The sequence below is a fragment of the Photinus pyralis genome, unplaced genomic scaffold, assembly GCF_008802855.1.
Source record: "Photinus pyralis isolate 1611_PpyrPB1 unplaced genomic scaffold, Ppyr1.3 Ppyr1.4_LG8, whole genome shotgun sequence".
Lineage (NCBI taxonomy): Eukaryota > Metazoa > Arthropoda > Insecta > Coleoptera > Lampyridae > Photinus > Photinus pyralis.
In genome coordinates, this window is record NW_022170819.1 from 8,154,447 (window position 1) to 8,175,786 (window position 21,340).

Below are 21,340 nucleotides of genomic sequence, written 5' to 3' on the forward strand. Positions count from 1 at the left end.
TACAAGTCTTTAAAAACTGACAAACAACCTGTCCCGAAAAAGGCCAATTTTAGATCAATCGTGTAACGTGTTGCTATTATCGAACTACACGTGTTGAAATTAATAAACTGAAACTGGTAATAGAGATAAACACGTGCCCAATATGCATTTTTCGTATCAGTTGCGAATCCATTTAAGCGGAAACATGTCCACTGATTGACAATGGGGAACTATCATGCTGCGCAGAGTGCTGCTCATATTTGCAACGACGTTGTACTGTGAGTATTGTATGGTTTAACAAATATGGCACTAACTTCAGTCATTAGCATCGATTGCCCAACATTCACCAGACCTGCAAAATCTGGACAGCGACGTAATAGCAGCAAACAAAGCGATCCGCTACCAATTCCCATACCAAGTATCAATACAGAGAAAGATCGCGAACTCAGAGTACATCCACATCTGCAGTGGTGCCATTCTGTCTTTGACATGGGTCACCACCACAGCCTACTGTGTAACACCACCAGAAAACCATTTTCGCGTAGTGACCGGGTTGCTGTACCGACACGCGTTTGATATCGATGTCCAAGTGATGGAGGTGGATGTGATCGTCATTCATCCTGATTACAAAGGGTTCGTGTTCACTACCGTAGCGTAAGTCAGTAAAAGGCAGGGTTTTCTTTTCAGGGGGATATCAGGTGGCGACCTTGCACTGCTGCAATTACGCTCATGGCTCGGTTTTACAAAATCCGTTCAGCCCATCCCTCTCAGCTATGAGGAAGACACATGGGGCGCGGCCATGCTGTCCAGCTGGAAGGTGCAGACTCGACTCTTTAAGTCATACTCGTTCAAGGGACTGTACTACATGATCGTCTACACTTTATCGGAGGAAGAGTGCAAGAACGCGCTGAGCGACAAATACAATTTGAGTACAAAAGTTTTATGCACCGAAAAGATGGAGGACGGGCTCTTCTGCCCTGGAGAAAGTGGATCGCCTCTAGTTTCCAACGGGTATCTCATCGGGCTAACATCGTGGGGCTTTCTGCCATGCGGCATCACCGTCTATACAAAAATAAGTTACTTCCTCGATTTCATTATGATGTACGTTAAAGATTTATAGATTACTTGAACTAAATAATACAGTAGTCCATTGTTTACGAAATGTCGAAGGTTATCTGTTACACAAAAATCGTTTATTAACTCATTCTTCGAATATTCGGAGAAGTTTGAAAATGTTTTTGAAAGTGGCTTGCGTATTTTTCACGTTTGCATTGCTGTCGGAAGCGGGAAAAGGGAAGCCTGTCAAGGTAGTATAGTACGATTTTCACTTTACCCGCTCTAACAATTTTGAACAGCTTACAGTGCAAGAAGTTGAAGGTTTCACTTCCAAAATGCAGGTCATTGCAATAGAGCTGCTGAGAGAGGCTATTGACAATGGTATTGCAAATCCGTGCGAAGTGTTGAGCGATTTTTTTGTGCATGAGTATGGCCCAGAGGAATGGAACTGTGTCGACTACAACGGATATAAGATTTATTCGAAGAAAAAGATTGTAATTAACGCTGGATTCAAAAGTTATCTTTTGTTTTCTTAAGTTTTGTTAATTGATTTTTTTTTAAAAGGGTAGTTTCATTTAATTTGTATGCAATAATAAATCATTATTCTTCTTTTAAATCATTTGATTTTAGATGCTGACATTACTGATTCCTGTCCATAACACATACAGTATACCTAGTTGTTTGTACCATTGATGACCCTTAATAAAAAAGTCCTTTGAAGGTTTCATGACAAAGTTTGATCATCAGCAAAAAAAAAGTTAAATTTGTCATGATCTAAGAAAAGACTAATACTTATAGTTAAAAAACGTTTATTTTTCATTTGCCTATTATATGTCAATTATATCTGTCATATGTGATATATGAAGCTGTCTATTACGCCCAAGGGCATAATGAGAGGGCATAATGGATTGTCATCTCATTATGCCCTCAAACGGCCTGTCAAATTGATTGATGGAGTTATATTATGTCATAAAAAAGATGCAACTTGATTCGTATGGAGCACTTTAATGTTGGGCAAACAATAATCATGACATTTGTATATTGCAAATGCATTCTTTGGAATGATGAAAAATAAAATGTTGTATGCACCTCAGGCATTACTCAATATTTAACCCTCGGGCGACTTATAATCCCTCGGGCTCTGTCGCCCTCGGCATAAATATCGCCTTAATGCCCTTGATGCATAAATAACTACTTTGTCCTAAACACTGTCTAAAATCGATCGAATAAGGACTGGTCTCAGATCGACTGAGATCGAATTTTCGTGATTTCTCTCTGTGAATGTGGTAAATTTGCCATGATCCAAAGTTAAATACGATTTCCCATGTAATCAAAAATCACTTACATGAAATTATTGTGGAGTAGGTAATAGATGAAGAAGGTTTTCCTCATAATAAAATTACAAACTAGTGGCTCCATACATACTTAGGAATTTTCTAAACATTTTTGGAAAATTCCTATAGGTATTATAACATAGTAACAAAAATGCTGATTTTAAGGATACTTCAAAATATCTAAATTTAACGCGAAATTTAGTTTTTGAAATTGACAAAAATTTAACTGCAAATTTTAATCAAAGAAACAAATCGGGATACTCCGAATTTCTTTTTATTTAAATTCAGTAACCCTTAGCCTCTGTTTCGCCCGTAAAAATGACAGGGCACCACCCTTCATTGAAGACATATGGAGCGGATTTCAAAACTAAAAACTACATTTTACTATTCAGTGCTTAATGTATCATTGGAGAATACTCGTATTATGTAGGCGTATACGTCATATAAATAAAATTGCAAAAATCCCAAACAAAACGAATGAAGTGAAATAACGACGCAAAACTCGTTGAGAATGACGATAAGCGAGAAGGGTTCATATGGTATTACATAATTTAATAAATCTCATCCTGTTATCTGGACGCCGCAGTTGCACATGTAGCTAACCAATACGCTGCTAAAAACGGTTTCATTTGCCCTTCTTACTGACATTTGGGCAGTTTAGCACTGTTAATATTACAGCCCTTCAATCGAAATATCGATTAATAACTTTCAATGCAAATTTTCGCCGTAATTGTCGCGATTTCAACTCGAAATTTGACTCTTTCTATCGTTTGGTGCAGTTCGCTTTAACAGTGTAGAACCTTGTGCGTCCCCGGTTTCCAATACCTCCTAACAAATAGGATTAAAATTACATTAACTCGAGATTGAATTGCTTAAGTGAATTTCAATGAGTTAAAGTTTAGCGATCCATGAAATTAAGCTTCTGCAGAGTATATAAAGCGGAAGCCACCAATACAGAGTATCAGTCAGTTTTCGTGTTTCTACCAGAACGTTTCCAACCAAGACAAGCCATACAAGTCACTGAGGTACAGCTGAAATTTTCTTTTTTGACCAACCAACATGCATCCGGTTAAACGCAAATTTGTCACCAGTACGTTTCTGCTAATATTTTTTTATTTTCCAAAATCCATCAACGGAGATATTGAGAGCGGCCCATGCGATGCAAAAAACGCATGTGTCAAGCACGATAAACTTCAAAGTAAAATTTTCTTTGAGCCACAACTTTTGGAACGAGAGACTCGTATGGTGAACGTTAGAAACCGAGTTGGTAGCGAAAAACTCGTCAACAATCGGCGAATCGTCGACAGTGACTCCCGCATTTCCGACGATCTACAGTCCCGAAATTTCGACTTTCCCAGATTGTCCAGAAGTAGTCGCACTTTGAGTCATGGAGAACGCACAAATGAGCGCAACGTTCCAGAAAATCAAAGCCGTCGTGATTTTCAAGTTAGAGCTTCCATCAATCGCGATACGCGAAGTTCCAGAAGGGCCTTAGTGGATAACCTAGATCGCGAATCGCGAAGTGGAGAATCCAGGTTTCGCGACTCACGAGACATAAGACTGATTGAAACGTCAAATAGAATGGGCGAAGATACACGAAGAGTCGTCGTTGGAGAACGACGGGATTCACGAATACGCAATTCTCGAGACCGACAGGCACGGATCTTAGAAAGAACTTCGCCCGAGCGGGAAACGCGTTTGACAAGGACCAATGCTGAATCAGATATCAGATTGACTCACCGAGTAGAACGCCGTAATTCCGAACAACTACGCGATAATTCTCGACGAGTACGATCAGTGGAGTTGCGCCTTACTCCTCCAAGTGTAAGGTTAACCGAACGAGTAGAACGGCGCAATGCTCAGCGCGAAGTTAACGGAAGAGAATCACAAATTGACCAACGCACAATTAACCGGGAATCACGTGGACGAAACGTAAGGTTGAGTGAACGAGTGAATCGACAAAATTTAGAGCGAGTCTCGCGACAGACGAACAATAGGAAACGGGAGGAGCGCGAACGTAATGAAGTCCGTTCTCGAGTGAATGAAAACTCCATGCAATCGCGCAAATTCCGTGCCGATCGCGATAGCACAGAGCGGCTTGCTGATGATCGAGATAGGCGATCGGTACGAAACGAGCGTGCAACGGAAGACCGTTCAAGAGAGCGCTCAGCTGATAATCGGGATAGGCGACTAGTGCGTGACGAACGTGTAGCGAAACACCGTTCAAGAGAGCGCTCAGCTGAATTTCGTAGAACCACCCGAAATTTGGATGAACGCAACACGGTCCTTCGTTCTCGAGAACGCCGTTTAGGAGAAGATCGCCGCACTGTCCAAACTGATCGGCGCATTGTCGAACAGGAAAGGCGCACAACTGAACGACGAATTTCGGACATCAGCAACCGTCGACAAAACACACGCGAAACTAGACTATCTTCAGAGGACTCAGTGGACATCAACAACAACATACGAGTAACAGACCGACGAGCATTAGATGACTCGCCTCGCGGCCACCACCCAGCCGCCGCCACTTACGACAACTACGCCTCGAAATGGTCCAACTTACTCACCACCACATTTGGCATTTTAATTCTAATACAAATTGTAACAACATCCAACACCAAAAAATATGGGTAAGTCACCACTTTGGTCAACAGAGCTAGGCTAACAAATCTTTTTGCAGAATTCCCAAAATTACTAGTTTCCTACACGGCGTCAAAGAGAAGGTATATTAAAGGCTGTAACACAACAATAAGTAAATGATTTGCCCGCCACACATCAAGGTCTTGTAAATTTATTTTTCTATTAGTAGAGCAATACGCCCATAGTAAAATTCACCAACCGTGTTCTTCAATTGCATTTTCACGAGAGAAATTGGGATAGGCACATTCATGCAATTAAAGAACATCGTCATCATAGTATTATACATTGTTGTATTTAATATAGATATACGTAGGTAATACTGTTAAAATCATGTAGTCTCAAAAGTTTATGATTGATGTCGTGAATAAAGCATAGACAAAAATTTCCTTGCCTTTTTTTGCTTACCTTGCACCGTTGTTAACCGGAACTGATTCGGCAACGAAGGACCTAAAAGAAAAGCATAGTTACTAAAATGTTTGATATTAGCTTACTATGTAACTTACCTTATTTTAAAATATTGGGAAAATTCTTATAACGTGAAATCGTTACACGACACAGTACAATAAAAAAGATATAAGGAATTCAAACACGAGGAAGGAGGTATTCTGATGAAATATGTAAAATTTCCTAGAACAATGAGGAGTTAAGGTTATTTTCGAGGGGAGGAGGCACTTCTAAAAGTAAGTAGGTGTACAACTAAGTAAAATTACCATAAAGTGGAAATATGTAGTAGTTTACTCCACATACAGACTCGTAAATAGTCACCTCCTTAAAGCCAAAGAATGCAAACTAACAGGTTTCCAAAATAAATTCGAGGAACAAAACTAAGTCTCCAAAAAAAACCCAAAATTTGAGTTTTTCTCTTCTTCTCAACAACCATGGATGGATATAATAAAATGGAAGTATCGGCTTTTTAGGCTTTAGCCAGTTTTAGACTCAGTAATTTACGGCACATTTCCGCTAATCTGAGTGGGGTGAGCGGGGTTTAGATCAAATTTTATTGCAGAATTTTTCGCTCTGTGTAAAAGAATAGTACTTCTATTGGAAGATCGGTTACAACATAATACCTACAAAAAAAAGTTGTACAAAATGAGTTACATAAATAAATAATTGATTTAAATAGAATTTGAAAATGTAAAACACAACAACGGCGATAGATTAAAATCTAAACTAAATTTCGAACAGTAGCAAGTAGGTGGTCTAGTTCTGTTTTGTAGAGAATAAGTTGCTGTTGCCTGAGAAGACACTGTTGGCATCCTCCGCGGTTGGACATTTGATTGTGAATCACATCTTGGATAATACTGCGTAATCTACATTCGTGCTCTTCGCATTTCCTTTCGACGATAGTAACCTAGAAAGAAAAGTAATTGATTCACGCCTTATAGTTGCCCACTTTAAAAATAAGCAAGCAAATTGTGACACTTACTGTATGCGTTCGCGTTAGTGATACTCCTTGAGTGAGATTTTAAAAAATTGTGTTTTTATCAAAATTACAAAACATAACTTGCAAATCGCTGGTATAGTCGGTGAAATTTTATAAGGGTAGTAAGCCAATAGAACAGAATTCTCAAGTGGTTTGGATGGACATACGAATAAATAAGATTAGAAAATATCAGTCGTTTATTATAAAAATGACTCGCACCACACGTTTGCTCTGCACTTATTTGTACTTATTTGTAACTCAAATACTTTCACAAATATTTAGTATTCGAATACTTCTTCGCAAAGTATTTGGATACTTCGCATAGTATTTGAATAACCTTCCTTTTTTACCAAAAATCGACTACTCCAAAATTTCTCGGGAAAACACCTTTTCTTATTAATTTTGGTGCGTAGAATCCAAAACGATTCGTACTTTTTCGATTAGACCTCTCAATAAAAAGTTATGGACTAGAAACCAATTTTGAAAGAAAATTCAAAGGGCTGTAACTTTTGAACTAGTAGCCCAATCTTGGAACTGTTTGAAATTATGGATTCTACAGGCCACATTCTAAAAGAAAATTTTTTTCCAGGTCGATCTGAGACAATTTTTTTTTCGAGCCTCAAAAAAAGGCAGTGTTATACCTTCCTTTTTTACAAAAAATCGACTGCACCAAAATTTCTCGGGAAAACACTTTTTCTTATTAATTTTGGTGCGTAGAATCCAAAACAATTCGTACTTTTTCGATCAGACTTCTCAATCAAAAGTTATAGACTAGAAACCAATTTCGAAAGAAAATTCAAAGGGCTGTAACTTTTGAACTAGTAGCCCGATCTTGGAACTGTTTGAAATTATGGATTCTACAGGTCACATTCTATAAGAAAAATATTTTTCCGGGTCGATCTGAGACAATTTTGTTTGAGGGCCTCAAAAAAAGGCAGTGTATAACCTTCCTTTTTTACCAAAAATCGACTGCACCAAAATTTCTCGGGAAAACACTTTTTCTTATTAATTTTGGTGCGTAGAATCAAAAACAATTCGTACTTTTTCGATCAGACTTCTCAATCAAAAGTTATAGACTAGAAACCAATTTCGAAAGAAAATTCAAAGGGCTGTAACTTTTGAACTAGTAGCCCGATCTTGGAACTGTTTGAAATTATGGATTCTACAGGCCACATTCTATAAGAAAATGTTTTTTCCCGGTCGATCTGAGAAAATTTTTTTTCGAGCCTCAAAAAAAGGCAGTGTATACTTAACCTTCCTTTTTCACCAAAAATCGACTACACCAAAATTTCTCGGGAAAACACTTTTTCTTATTAATTTTGGTCCGTAGAATCCAAAACAATTCGTACTTTTGCGATCAGACTTCTCAATCAAAAGTTATAGACTAGAAACCAATTTCGAAAGAAAATTCAAAGGGCTGTAACTTTTGAACTGGTAGCCCAATCTTGGAACTGTTTGAAATTATGGATTCTACAGGCCACGTTCTATAAGAAAAATTTTTTTCCGGGTCCATCTGAGACAATTTTTTTTCGGGCCTCAAAAAAAGGCAGTGTATAACCTTCCTTTTTTACCAAAAATCGACTACACCAAAATTTCTCGGGGAAACACTTTTTCTAATTAATTTTGGTGCGTAGAATCCAAAACAATTCGTACTTTTTCGATCTGGACAGGGATCTGGAATGGAAGTTTTCTGTGGTGCGTCAATGCCTGAATCTTGTCAGTTGAGGTATGGAGTGGATGGAGACTGGAAAGGTTACTCTTAATTTCATTGAAATTTACCGGCCAAAGGAAATTTTGTGGGATAACAGGCATCCCAGGTACTATAATAAAATGACGAAAAATGATGTTTGGGAAAAAATTGGTAAGGAAATAGGTACCTACTTACCTCAAGAAAAAAATGAAGCTTTGCAGTCAGCGCTTAGACGGAAAAAGCAAAAATTAAGAAAAGTCAAAGAGGAACAGGTAAGAGTACAAAATCGAATATAATATGCATAGGGTATAGTAACATGGGTTTACAGAGGACTCTAAAAATCGATGAAGCAATTCCAAATACATTCTCTAGAGCTCTGCGTGCGCGAGATAATCTATAATTAAAAATTCTCTGTAATGACCCTTAAGGGTGTATACCCGAAAAAGGTTTCATTAATGTCTCAGTCATCCCCAACAAAAAAAATAAGGAAGTTCGCGTCTTCTATCTTTCAGAGGCCCTGCTAGCGGCAGATTTAAATCACTCTGAAGGAATAATTTTTAAATATACCGCCATTTGATACTCGCCCTTGATCTCCAGCATGAACAAAAAATTGTAGATCTACAACTGCAATAAAACTATGCTAAATGTTGACTTGTAATTAAAGAACTCGCTTCCTGTATTAATAGGTGCTTGCAGAATGACCTGTTTTCCATCAAGGGCTCCGAGACAAGTAGATATTTCCAAATATCGTTATATTGTTTGGCCAAGATCTAACCATCCTTCCTGCGTAGTTGGAATCTGAAAAACAGAATGTGAGATAATGCGGTGGTAGGAACATTACCATAAAAAATAATGCCAAAACTATACTTTCCTATTAGGTAATTATTTTCCTTGCAGATTCTTGCTCTTCTGGAGCAAATGCTTAAGGAAACAACTCATGTCGTCAGACGGTTCCTAGGGCCCGAAAAATGTCCACGTGATTTCGAATCTCAGAAAATGGTGGAAATTATTTGTTAATTGATAGCAGATTTGAAATAATAACACCACAATTTCAAACACTGCAGCAATGGAGAGATTCTAAATGAGGGTAAGTGCTATGCGGTTGGGTACCCTGTAAACATTTACAGACCACCATATTTTCCCCAGAGCTCAGATCTAGATGCACTTCGTGATATGGGGAACGAATGGAGGGTGACAGGTTATCATTTAATGTTTTATAATTTTATACCATAAAGAACGATGCTATTATATTACTTGGCATCATTACCATACCAGATTTGCAGATTATGTATTTGGTTCAACAAAATGGCTTGGATTACAACACCTTTGGAGCACCAATAAGCTCGTGTTTGTTAGTGCAAGCAGTTAAAACGTGCAAGCGGATTAGAAGAAAACATACATGTAACAATCATACGACCTTTTTGCTGGACGGATTATCCACCACAATTTGGTTGGAATTTATTTCACCGGTCGCGCCAAACAAATGCACGCGCTTAATCAGGTCCTCCCGATCCTGTCGGAGTATAGCGATTTGTTCCCTCGAGAGAGACAGCTGCTCTTGCAGACCCTCGATCGTCTTGCGCTGACACTCGAGTTGCTCGCGAAGCGGTGAAATGTTGGACATGTACGTTTTGAGCTCGCCTTCGTGCGCTTGTTGCAAAGCACTTAACTGCAAAAACAGAAGATTACAGTGCCAGAGAGCGAAAGATAATTACGTCGAATAAACGCTTCTGCTTCAAGTTTTGGTAGTCTTCCTCCATTTGGCATAGTTGGCTTTTCATTTTGTTGCGTTCCAGCTTTAGTGCTTTCAGTTCTTCTTCGAAGTCCCCCTCGTCCCTCGATCGCATCTGCAGAGCCAACTTTTCGGGGTAACTGCGAAACTCGCGCCGCTCCGCGATGTTCTTCAAACTCCCCTCGCGTTCCTTCTGTAGGCGCGCGTTGGTCTTCTTCGCTTCGTCCAAATCTTTCTGCATTTTAACAATAACCTTCTCCTTGTTTACTAAATCGGCTTGAAGCCCTCGAATTGTTGACAGAAAGTAGGCGTCGTCCTTGACGTCGCCCTTTTCTGTTTTTTTGGTTGACTTGGGGGGCAACGCGCGGAACGGCGGCGTCTGTGTGGTCACCTCCTTGGTTTCTTTGACCGGTTTCTGGTCGTCGAACATTGTCTGAGTGTACACGTCGAAAGTGTCGCCTCTTCGCTTGATTTGATCTTTCAAATCGTTCACGTGGAGCTCTAAGTCTTCAATGTGACTTTCGTACTTATTCTTCATCTCCGTGAACTTCTCCTGCACCTCCAAGAAAACTTTTGACGACTGCTGATCGCGCATAACCACCTCCGTTTCCAAGTTTTTAATGCGATCTTCTAGTACTTTTCTCGCTGATAGATTACCTTCGGTTTGGTCGTTCTTTGCGGCGACAATTAAGGCGGATACGGAATCGGGATGCTTTCGCGCGATGATCCTCTCCATTTCCTTGACTTGTCGATTCAAGTCCAAAATGCAACGGGCGTCTTTCTCATTTTGCACTTTCAAATTTCTCACCTGCATCTTTTCAATCTCTAGCAAATTGTTAAGGTTAGTCTCCGTTTCCAGGAGTTTATCTCTGTGCTCTTTTAGAACGTCGATTTCCTGTGCGCATCTCGACAGCACGCTTTCCGACTCTGTAATGCGCTTTTCTAAGTTGCTATTTGACGAAAGTAGCTCCTCGTAAGTGGTTTTAAGCTGCAAATGCGTCTTGTTTAAGGCATCAAGTTGCAAATGCAACGCGGTGTTTGCTTCCTTCGAGTCTTTTAATTCTTCCAGAGCCTTTTCTAGCTCCCCATTGAATTCTGGTGCTTTTTTCGGTTCGAAATCTGTCCTCGCTCTACCCAAGGAGACGTTGCTCTCAGTCAGCTCCTTCTGCAAACGAACAATGAAAAGAAATGGATTACTGTGTTAATCGTCCAACATTTGGTATTAATTGGTCCCCAATTAAAAATTGGAAACGATCTCGTGAGATGTGCGCATCGTATTCTTATACGGAAATAAATGAATAAACTTAAGAAAACCCGTTGAGGTGATAAATAGGTTCAGTGTCAACGATCTAACTTGATGATCTGGTATTGAAAACTGGTTACAATTGTTGATATGGGTAGAATTAATTATCGATAAAGAAGTAATGAATCACCTTTAATACGGTTTTTTTGTGTGTTAACAATACACTTAATCATATAATCAGTACAATTGCTGCTCCAAAAATTAGTGCGACCCAAAATAAACAGATACAAACTAATAAGTTCTATGCGACGCTTTTGGTCAATGAATTTTGCACCACTACATACAAAAATTTATTTTACCATAGAGACACAAAAAATATTTCTTCGGTTTTCAAAATTTGTAGAATGCAACAAAGGACCTAAAAATTGCTGCAAATCTCAAACGAGACGCAACAATTTTAAGAGGGGGGCAGTGTAGGGAACATTCCGGAAATCCCGATAGACATCTGTAGAAAGTTTGCTTAAATTTCTATGGAGACTTTCAAAAATGAGTTTTTCGAAAAGATCTCGAAAAGGTTTCCTACGATTCCGAAGAAGTATTTACTAACATTAGCGGGAAACCTTAAATATTAACAAATATATGCTTTTAGCCAGATTTCGAGTAAACGACTTCCATTTTAACCAACTTTCTTTGAAAATCTCAAGTAAGCGTTTCCTGAAAGCGTTTACAAAAAAATTGTTCAAAGAAGTCTTCTGGCAATATTTTTAAGGGAACTACAAAGGATATTTCCATGTGTGATTTTAGCTGTAAAGATTCCTATGGTTTCTGAGACGACAATAATTCCTAAGATGTTTTCCAATACTTTCCTTCGGGAGTGTTTCTTAGAATATTTCCAAAAGTATATCTACACAGGTCTCAGGAGATCCAAACAATGTGTTTTAGAAGATTTCTCACAGATTTCTAGATTTTCTATGAAAACTTACCTTCAATAACAATTCCAGAAGATTCCGAAAACAAGCTTCGAACCCATTTTCAAAACAGGTTTCTAAAAAGATTCCTAAAAATTGTTTAAATAGAACTCCCTAGTGAGATTCCTAATAAGTTGCATTGCGATTTTAAGAGTTTCCGTGGATGAATTCGAAAAATCTTTCCCGCAAATAACTGATGTTTCTAAAAGCGTAAACCGACAAAATGTACACAAAGCAATGAAGAGTTTGAAAAAAGAAAGCGATTAAAAAATCGGTACTTACATGATTTTCTTCAAACCAGTAAATTTCTTAACAATTTCAAGAGAGATGCCACGATTGATTTTAGTTGCATGTTGCCAGGGAAACGATATTTATTCAATAACGAGCTAAATAAAGACCGTCAAAGTTTACGTTCTCCTTCGCTTAATCAAGTGGGGGCGTAATTTTGAAAAAAAAAATGCGTAATCTTAAATATAAGCCTTCAATTTATGTGGGAAAGAGGCAATACATTTGAAACTTGAAACGTCAGCTTAAACTTTCATGCGTGATTCAAAGTTTTTAATGCTTTCTTGGTTCTCCGAGCTAAAAAATTTCGATAAAAAGTCGAAGAGCCCAGCAAACGCTTTCTTGAGCATTTGATGACTTCCCTTGGCAATGTCCTTCTAGTCCTAGAACCTATAAAGCTCGAAAAAGAACCCTCTAGAAGGCTATCAAAGGTGCCGGAAAAGGAGTTAGCAGTCCTTGGAACGCTCTTAAAAAACGCAGCAGAGATGAAGTATTCTAAACGCTATTCCAGAGCAAAAATGATTATCCGGAGCGACCGGAGCGCCTTTATAGCTCATTCTTAAGTCATGCGTTTTGTAGGTCGTCCCAAAGCTACATAGGGATTTATAAGATCTTCCAGAGTCCGTCCCGTCTTGCCTAAGGGCTTTTCAGAGGGCTCCAGGATATTTTTTGAACTCGCATTGTACTGAAAACAGCTTAGGAAGATCTGGAATGGATTTGAAAGAGTCAATACAAAGAGCCTAAGACTTTCTCAAGGCTTAAGACTATAAGATGCTGTGGAAAGCCTTTTAGGGGCATTTCAAAGTGCTTCCTAAGAAACCCAGTAGGGGAATTTTTTGGGACTTAGTAGGTAATTATAAGAAAACTTTTTGAAAAAATCGTAGGAATTATACTGAAAACACTAAGGAACCTTTTCTACATCTTTTTTGGAAAAATTAGTAATCTCTCTGCTAAAGATCTCTGATGAACACGTTTGATCTGGAATTGTGGAATTGTAAATGAGCAGATAAATTGTCGAATTACCGTGCCGGTGCCGATTTAACAATGATATCGTCCTACTACAAACAGTTACTGTCGCTAATTTCGCCCTTTTCTCAAAAGCTTCGCGATTTATCGACAATGTGCATAATGAGAATGATAAAAATTCCCATTAACCGTAAGCAACCGCCCACGCAAATCGGTTTATTTGGAAAATTTTAAATCGGCAAAACACCGTTCGTCCAAGCAGGTCAAGCCTCATCTATATAAAGATGGTCTCGCGTCGCGCCATCGTCAATTCTCATCATGAATTCACTGTTACACTTTAGCGTAATTTGTGCTGTGACAATTATATGTAAGGCGACCGAGCCGGTCGGTGTCGAGCTGCCCGAACCGGATGTGAAAAATGTGCCATACGAACCGGAAGCGAGCGACTTGCAGCAAGGAAGAATTTCGTACTCCGGAAGTCAGCTGTGGAAGGTGGAGGTGGATAACGACGAGAAATTGGCGCTGATCAAGAAGCTGGAGGAAAACGGGCGTAAGTAATGAAAGGATGAGAGGAGAAGTGAATTATATTATGCGTATTTGTAGATCTTTCAACGTGGAATGGAAATGCGACGTACCTTGATGTCTTCATAAAGCAAAAGTGTATTGGGAAGATTTCCGAAGAATTTAAGAAAATTGGCATCCAGTACGAGGTGGTGAATGAAAACGTGCAGAAGTCCATTGACGAAGAAAATCCACCAGTCGGTGAAGACACAGATGAGTTGCAAGATCGCAGAGGTAATTTCTATTATTCTTCTGATAGGAGCATTGTAATACAAGTACTACAACTACTGTTGCAGTACGACGTTTACCGCTACGATATGCGCTGGTATGGTTAGGTAAACGTGCGAAGCCGTGGCCGCTAGCAAATTGGGGTCCGTTCACTACGTGATATGTATGTAATTAGCACCTTGCACTTTTTCGAATTCCGAAACACCCACCTTATTCAAATTTTCTCATGGACTTGCATGCCAAACAGGTTCCAAACTGTGACTAAGAACAACAAAAATAACCACCAAATCAGTCGACTAACGCGATTCTTGCCTTCAGGTCATCGACTCACCTGGACCACCTACCACCGCCTTGCTGACATCGACAGCTTCATCGATTACCTCGCGACCTCGTACCCGTCCCTTTGCAAGGTGCAAACGATTGGAAGCTCCGTGGAACGGCGGCCGTTACGCGTGCTCAAGATATCAAACGGCAGGCCGGGTAACAAGGCGATTTGGATCGACGGAGGCATCCACGCGCGCGAGTGGATCTCTCCGGCAACAGTCACCTTCCTCATCGACAACATCGTCAACAATTTCGAAAGCGACAAACTCATCAACAGCGTCGATTGGCACATTTTACCCGTCGTTAATCCCGACGGCTACGAGTTCACCCACACCAACGACAGATTGTGGAGGAAGAATAGGTCGAAACGAGGGCAATGTGCCGGAGTTGACTTGAACCGAAACTTCGGGTACGTCCCGAACTATAACCGCGTGAAATTGCTCACCTCCAGTTTTTAGCTATCACTGGGGAGGAAAGGGAGCCAGCCACTACCCCTGTCACGAGATTTTCGCCGGCCCCAGCGCGTTTTCCGAGCCGGAGACTTCGGCCATCCAAAACTACATCGCCAACACCCAGAAGGGGGCAGACTGGCAGGGGTACATCACCTTCCACTCCTACGGGCAGTACATCTTATTCCCATGGGGCTACGATTCAGTTTACACGTCTGATCACAGCGATTTGAAGAATGTCGCCCAAAAAATGGCCCAGGTGAGCTCGTATCATCTAAACGATGATAAACAAAGTTTGTTGTAGGCCATGAGATCGTCGTCTGGGTCTAATTATAGAGCAGGTACATCCGCCACGACACTGTACCCGGCCGCCGGTGGTTCGGATGATTGGGCCAAAGGGGGTGCGGGAATCAAATACACTTACACTATAGAGTTACGCGATACCGGAACTTATGGTTTTCTACTACCTGCAACGTACATTGTTCCAACGGCCAACGAAGCTTTGGCCGCTGTAAAGGTGATTGCTCGAGCAGTAACATCGATGTAGTGATATGATTTTGAATTATTTATTTTGTGCGTCATTTTAATAAAAACTGTATTTTGTTTTCCAATCCAATTACGTTTTTTGCCCATTTTGTCCGGTAAACTTACCAAACAATAATTTTTCAAAGGCTATTCATGATCATTCCATGAATAATGATAATAGGCTACTTGTTGCGTTGCGATACTAACCAACAATAATTTGATCCAAAAATTGGGTAGCAGAGGGTCAAAAACGTTTCTTTGGAAAGCAATGTTTCCAAAATATGCGTTGCTTCTCTTTTCGTCAATAATAAAATAATAGCTTTAAAAACTAATCGAAAAGTGCCAAAAATTGCAAGGTTCCCAGAAATGACGCACCCTATCTTTAAAGAAGGGAATGGAGGAACATTCGAAGTACTTTGAAGAGACTGAAATATAGAACCAAAAACCAATTCACCGGACATTAATTTTGCAAGAACTTCAAAAGAAAGGCAGACGTTTCCTGAGGACAAACTTGAGCACGTCTTCAACGAGAGAAGTTGATTTTGCGATTCGAGGTCCAATCAGAAAATTCACTTCTTTCGTTGAGGACTTGAACTTGAACGTAGGCGTTTGGTGGAATGAAATCTGAAGGTTCGTGAGATAGGCATGGAAGTGGAACTAAAGAAGAGGGCGCGAAGGGTTTTGGGAGAAAGCAAGGATAACAAGTAATGAAAGAGGAGGCATTAAGCAGTGCAAGTTTAAGAAAGGGGAAAGGGGCTGTGACGTCACCGTGTGACGTATACGCAAAGACACTGTGAACAAAGGTTAAAGCAAGAGGCGTGAAGAGGACATGAAGCACGTATGTGAAGGGGGAGTGGAGAATGAAGGCTCGAAAGGTACTTTTGAAAGATTGAATGAAAGATGAGAGATGTACAGTGTTGGCCAATTTCGATGGGATTAAATGGGTAACTTTCTTATTAGAGCAGATAAACGAACACTCATGACCTCTATTTTCATACTTATTCCATTACCGTTGCCCGAAATAAGGACATGCGAAATCGATTATGTTTTATCCACGACTACTGTAACAGTATATATAGTTTTCGCGAAAAGGTACCTAATCAAATCTCCTTTTGGGAGGGGGGGGGGGGAATTCCATACCCTTCAGATTCCCCCATGTTATACTTTCTCCCACAGAATGTTTACAACAATCAGCATGCTTGTAACTATTTTCTAGAAAGTGCTATCAAACTTTCTTTCTGTGAGAGACATTCCATTCACGACAGTTCTAAGAGCTAAACTTTTTAGGAGATAACATATATAGCACCGTGGGGTATGGGAAATATGTAATACCCCCAGACAACCCTATGATACGTTCTCTTCTAAAACGTTAGAACTAGGGAGGTAACGGAAGATGGTTATATCGGAACCGAATTCGGAAGCGAAGTTTTTAAATTTGGTTTATCGGAACCGAAATCGGATTCGGAACCGTAATGAAGAGACACTTGACATCTTAAACAATACTAATATCATTGAATTTATAACTATCATAAATTCAATGTTAATATGTAAATAGATCAAATAAAGTGAGTCGAAAAGAAGCAAATTATACTTAACAACAAGTGAAAAGGAAATCAACAGAAGGCACGAGGTGAGGAAGGTTCCCTGCGCGACAAGTACAAACGTATTTGTACGCGAACGCACTGATTGTGGCCGCAGCGACCCTGTCCATCAACATCGGATATAACATCCCCCCCCCCTCAGGCCCCGTCGCTCACCGATCTCGAAAAAGCGTCGCACAAGAAAGTTACAGTTTGTACAAACCAATTGATTTCAATGAGACCTTTCATTAGAATACCATGAAGGATAGAACACGTGTCCCCCCCCCCCCCCAATTTGCTAAAGTTTAACTTGGCAGCACTAAAGGCATGCGTATGCAAAATCTCAAGAAATAATAATTCGTGGGGGGCCCCCTTTTAGACAGCGACCGGCTGGAACACCTTAAAGGTATAGGCTACCTACTGCAAAATATTCCAGGGCTCCAGGACCATTCCCCTAGAACTACTTCGAAATGGCAGAAGTGGGTCCGAACGGACAAAACGCAAACCTCGACGCAAACAATAGCACATTTTTTTTAATTCTTAAAAATGCGCTAAAAAATATTGAGGTGAGCCTCTTATCTCGAACGACGAACGCACTTTATTTCTTACAGACGTCCCAGTCGCCCATTGTGAGTACTCTCCTCTGACAATCTATTCTAGAGATATAAGGAATTATATCCAATTACAATAAGCGGTCCAGGAGGACTATGGTTGGTAAAAATTAATTCCTTTCGTTGAGAGCTTGGTTGAGACCTTTCATTATGTAACACCCTGAGGCAGGTTAACTCGAGTCTTGGTTTTTGTCTAAATGTTGTCTCTCAAAAATAGAAGTTTATTAGAAAGTCCTAAGGAAAGATAGGGCCACAATTTTTTGTTTCCGAGCTCAAAGCCTGCACACCAAATGTTCTCTTCATTTTTGTTACCGGCTGAAATACTGTAGTTTAATTTTTTTTTAATTTTTCGGACTGAATTTAGCTTTGCTACTCTGATGTTCAAAGGACCTTCTAGGGGCGAACTCTCAGAACTTCTACACAGGGTGTCAATTTCAAGCACGGCATTGAACCACAAAACAAATCGAATGGTAATGGTTTCCTTTAAATGATAGTTTTATTATTATGGAAAAAATATAAAGCAAAAGCTCAAAAAATCTTGGAAAACTTCATTAATATTCCCCAGAAGACAGGTCTCAAGAAATACTTATTTCCAAGGTTACTTCCGAGCTTATTTCTAAAACCATTGTGGAAATGAGAACTATTTCTAAAGACATCTTAATAGTTTGAAAAGGTTTTTAATAATTTTAGAAAATGCTCCTCCTGGGAATTAGCTACAAAGCAAATTAAGCGTATTGATTTATGACAAGAGTGGATCTGATTCATGCGCAACCTTACTTACCTACCTAGTCAATGGTGAATAAAACCAATAAAAAAATAAAATAAAATAAAAGATAACAATTTATTGAATAACATTATATTCTACAAAGTAGTGAGTATTGTAACCGTGTGGCAAGTGCAATTTATGGTATCATTTTCCCATGCTATGAGAGTAGAAAATCAGTGTAATGGAATCAGAAGAGCTTCCATTGCACACAAAAAAATGTTTCGTTAATGACAGCAAAGAATTTTGGATTTACTAGAAAAGCAAATAAAATCGAGCGAATCTCTCTCCCTATGCCTGGAACAGTCATGCAGAAATAGCCTGACAGCACTCATCCACTGTGAGGAAGAGGCTGATACACCTATCCTTATGGCAAGAGTGGCAGCAAAAGTTGAACTCCTAGAGAAACCTCGAGAAAAACTCAATTTACCTGTAATTTAAAGAAAATGAGACAGACGTACTTGAGAAGAGGGGCAATTAACCCTTTCAACTCCAAAGAAGTTTTTCCGGTCGCAATTGTACCTATTCAAGGATTCGAAAAATTGTACTTCTCAAAAACTTTCAGTACGCCCTTGTAGGGTAGGTACATCAATCATCAATATTTTGCACCAGCTATCAATTTTCCATCTACAATTATGATAAATTTGAAAATATTCAAATAATTAGCTTACAAAAAAGAAAAAATGTGCAAAACTTACTTTCAAGGCGTCTATACTTTCTAATAATTGTAGATTTTGAGCTTCTAGTCTTCTAACAGTTTCATTATTGTCGAATAAAGTTCGTTCGTTATCACTTGCATCAACTGCTACAGTTTCATTAGTCTCACTTTGGACAGCTTCAACAACGTTTCGTATAGCGCTAGGTGTGTTTACTTCGCTCTTTTCTTCGAAATCGTCACTGTACTCATCCGGTTCGCGATTGTCTCCCTCGAAATCTAAGGGCAGTGGGCTGGCACTTTTGGGAGTCGGTGTGGATTTGGGTGTCTCGTCAAAGCTCACCGATAGATTGGCAGAAGTTCTCGATCTCGCGCTGAGCTGTTCGAAACTCTTCGAACTTTCCATGTAGATCTTTTCGGCCTCCTTCATGATTTCCTCGAAGCTACGATCGCCCATGTCTCTCTCGTAAGGCCCCAAAGGACTTTCGGCTGCCAACTTGTTAATTTCCTCGATAATGCTTCCGATATCGGTGTCGGGACTTTCTAAGGCACGCTCGCGTTCGAGAAACTCCCTCAAAGAGCTCGAAACCGTTGAAGGTTCCTCTGTGGGTTTGGAATTTGAGGTTATCTTCGGTCTGACATCGTCTACTTTTTCGACTAACGTTTTATTGGTCTTTAACCACCAAAAGTTTGTACCAGAGGTCGTTTCCATTATTTTCTTTGCTTTCTTTTCCCAGTTTTTCGTTTAATTAAATAATACAAAAATATTGATATTTGTAGAAGATCGTTATGGCGGGAGGTGTCGCTACTGCACATGGTTGCTAGGCAACGTAATTTGAAAATTGTAGTTGCCATAGGCGTGCGCTTTTTATTTTTCCAATACATAGACGTTGCGTTGCCAAGGGGATATTTTACCAAATGCATAATGCAAAATGGACAAAACAAAACGCTGCCAGCAAAATGTTTGTTTCCCATGACATGGCATTGTTGCAAAAGGCTATTTATACCTCGCGTTAAATTTAGATGAGAGGAAACAACCTATACATAAAACAGTGCGAGTGCAGCAAGTGCTTCTAGGCTCTTTCCCTTTTGAGTTTAACAAACAAAAACTTACGACTGATAAGTACTCTCAAATTAGTCCTTTGCAAGAAAGCTTGCTCTGGGCTTTGACAAAAAATAAAAAAAGATCTATTAAACTTTTGAATAGGAATAACATTCGAGCACGTGTTCCGATAGAATAAAAGTACTTATTCTGTGTTCAGCAAGCGAATATTAAAATACAGCGTAGCGATATAAACACAATAAGTGTATTGAGTCGAATTTATTCAAATTCTGTTCGTGAATGCATTTGCCTTTAGGTAGATATAATTACATAAATGCGTGTGTTTAAATTCGCATCATTCAAGATTTCATCTATCTCTCCTCCTCTTGCATCTTCCTTTGCGTTGCGTATAATTAATAGCACTTTTCCCCTTTCTTAAAGTCACACTGTGTAATGACTCCTTCACTTTTTATTCCTGAACACTTTCTTTGTTTACACCCGATGTATGTCTTCTGTACTCTATTTCTATCTGTTTTCATCCTCGTATCTTTCTTCCCTTCTTCTCCTAGCTTTCCTGCAGCACCCTTCGCTCTCTCTTTTACCTACTCCTCTTTCACCACTGTCTTTACGCAACCTTTCCTTAGGCCTCCATGATCCTTCTTTCATTCCTTCATTGTTCGTACGTTAAAAAAACGAAAGGCTCTTGGACGCAATATCTGTGTACTTTGCGCTGAGCCCTTTGCCTCCTTACAAGAAGCAACGCTGTGTCTTTGGAATATTCGACAGCGACACCTTCGTTCCTTCTTGACCGTTCGGTTTTTTAATAGAACCTCTGTGTAGGCATTTTGTTGTAATGACTTCATTCAGAAACCATTTTCCTTTTCAATGCGCTCTTGGTCTGGCAGACGGACCGCAGCAGTTTTTAAACATTATGATTTCATTTCCTACTTTTTCCATAGCATGTTCATACACCGCCTTTTTGAGCCCCGACAAAAAAATTGTCTCAGGTCGACCCGGAAAAAAAATTTTCTAATAGAATGTGGCCTGTAGAATCCATAATTTCAAACAGTTCCAAGATTGGGCTACTAGTTCAAAAGTTACAGCCCTTTGAATTTTTTTTTCGAAATTGGTTTCTAGTCTATAACTTTTGATTGAGAAGTCTGATCGAAAAAGTACGAATTGATTTAAATTCTACGCACCCAAATTAATAAGAACAAGTGTTTTCCCGAGAAATTTTGGTGTAGTCGAATTTGGTAAAATAGGAAGGTTATACACTGCCTATTTTT

General features: G+C 39.5%; 3 protein-coding genes and 1 long non-coding RNA gene across 5 annotated transcripts; 2 read left to right on the forward strand and 2 right to left on the reverse strand.

Moving 5' to 3' along the window:
• Positions 1-140: 140 nt before the first annotated feature.
• LOC116178036 (kallikrein 1-related peptidase b9-like) lies at positions 141-1,651 on the forward strand. The gene is made up of 4 exons (XM_031497300.1): positions 141-257; positions 306-612; positions 667-1,286; positions 1,335-1,651. The coding sequence occupies exons 1-3, from the start codon at positions 215-217 to the stop codon at positions 1,097-1,099; spliced, it is 783 nt and encodes a 260-aa protein (XP_031353160.1). The 5' UTR covers positions 141-214; the 3' UTR covers positions 1,100-1,286; positions 1,335-1,651.
• A 1,678-nt stretch (positions 1,652-3,329) lies between these two features.
• On the forward strand, positions 3,330-5,393 carry LOC116178035 (trichohyalin-like). The gene is made up of 2 exons (XM_031497299.1): positions 3,330-4,999; positions 5,050-5,393. The coding sequence occupies exons 1-2, from the start codon at positions 3,429-3,431 to the stop codon at positions 5,099-5,101; spliced, it is 1,623 nt and encodes a 540-aa protein (XP_031353159.1). The 5' UTR covers positions 3,330-3,428; the 3' UTR covers positions 5,102-5,393.
• A 636-nt stretch (positions 5,394-6,029) lies between these two features.
• LOC116178034 (centrosomal protein of 162 kDa) lies at positions 6,030-21,027 on the reverse strand. Of its 2 annotated transcripts, none has more exons than XM_031497296.1 (4): positions 19,056-21,027; positions 9,838-11,019; positions 9,540-9,791; positions 6,030-6,360 (listed from the first exon to the last, which is right to left on the reverse strand). In XM_031497296.1, exons 1-4 carry the CDS (start codon positions 19,722-19,724, stop codon positions 6,175-6,177), a joined length of 2,289 nt encoding a protein of 762 aa, XP_031353156.1. In that variant the 5' UTR covers positions 19,725-21,027; the 3' UTR covers positions 6,030-6,174. The 2 variants fall into 2 exon arrangements, with proteins under 2 accessions (XP_031353156.1, XP_031353157.1); XM_031497297.1 differs by having other exon boundaries at positions 6,223-6,360; positions 9,522-9,791.
• Positions 18,422-19,005, reverse strand: LOC116178037. Its single transcript, XR_004146796.1, has 2 exons — positions 18,840-19,005; positions 18,422-18,787 (listed from the first exon to the last, which is right to left on the reverse strand). It is a non-coding gene; the product is annotated as an uncharacterized LOC116178037 (long non-coding RNA).
• Positions 21,028-21,340: the final 313 nt, after the last annotated feature.

Bases quoted from the DNA above. Each gene is read 5' to 3' on its own strand.
- LOC116178036 (XM_031497300.1), top strand. From the start codon at position 215: ATGCTGCGCAGAGTGCTGCTCATATTTGCAACGACGTTGTACT. The intron at 258-305 runs GTGAGTATTGTA...TTCAGTCATTAG, and splicing joins ATTTGCAACGACGTTGTACT to CATCGATTGCCCAACATTCA. The intron at 613-666 runs GTTCGTGTTCAC...TTTTCTTTTCAG, and splicing joins ATTCATCCTGATTACAAAGG to GGGGATATCAGGTGGCGACC.
- LOC116178035 (XM_031497299.1), top strand. From the start codon at position 3,429: ATGCATCCGGTTAAACGCAAATTTGTCACCAGTACGTTTCTGCTAATA. The intron at 5,000-5,049 runs GTAAGTCACCAC...ATCTTTTTGCAG, and splicing joins TCCAACACCAAAAAATATGG to AATTCCCAAAATTACTAGTT.
- LOC116178034 (XM_031497296.1), bottom strand. From the start codon at position 19,724: ATGGAAACGACCTCTGGTACAAACTTTTGGTGGTTAAAGACCAATAAA. The intron at 11,020-19,055 runs GTAAGTTTTGCA...GTTCGTTTGCAG, and splicing joins AAAGTATAGACGCCTTGAAA to AAGGAGCTGACTGAGAGCAA. The intron at 6,361-9,539 runs GTCGTATGATTG...TTTTCTTTCTAG, and splicing joins ATAATCCGTCCAGCAAAAAG to GTTACTATCGTCGAAAGGAA.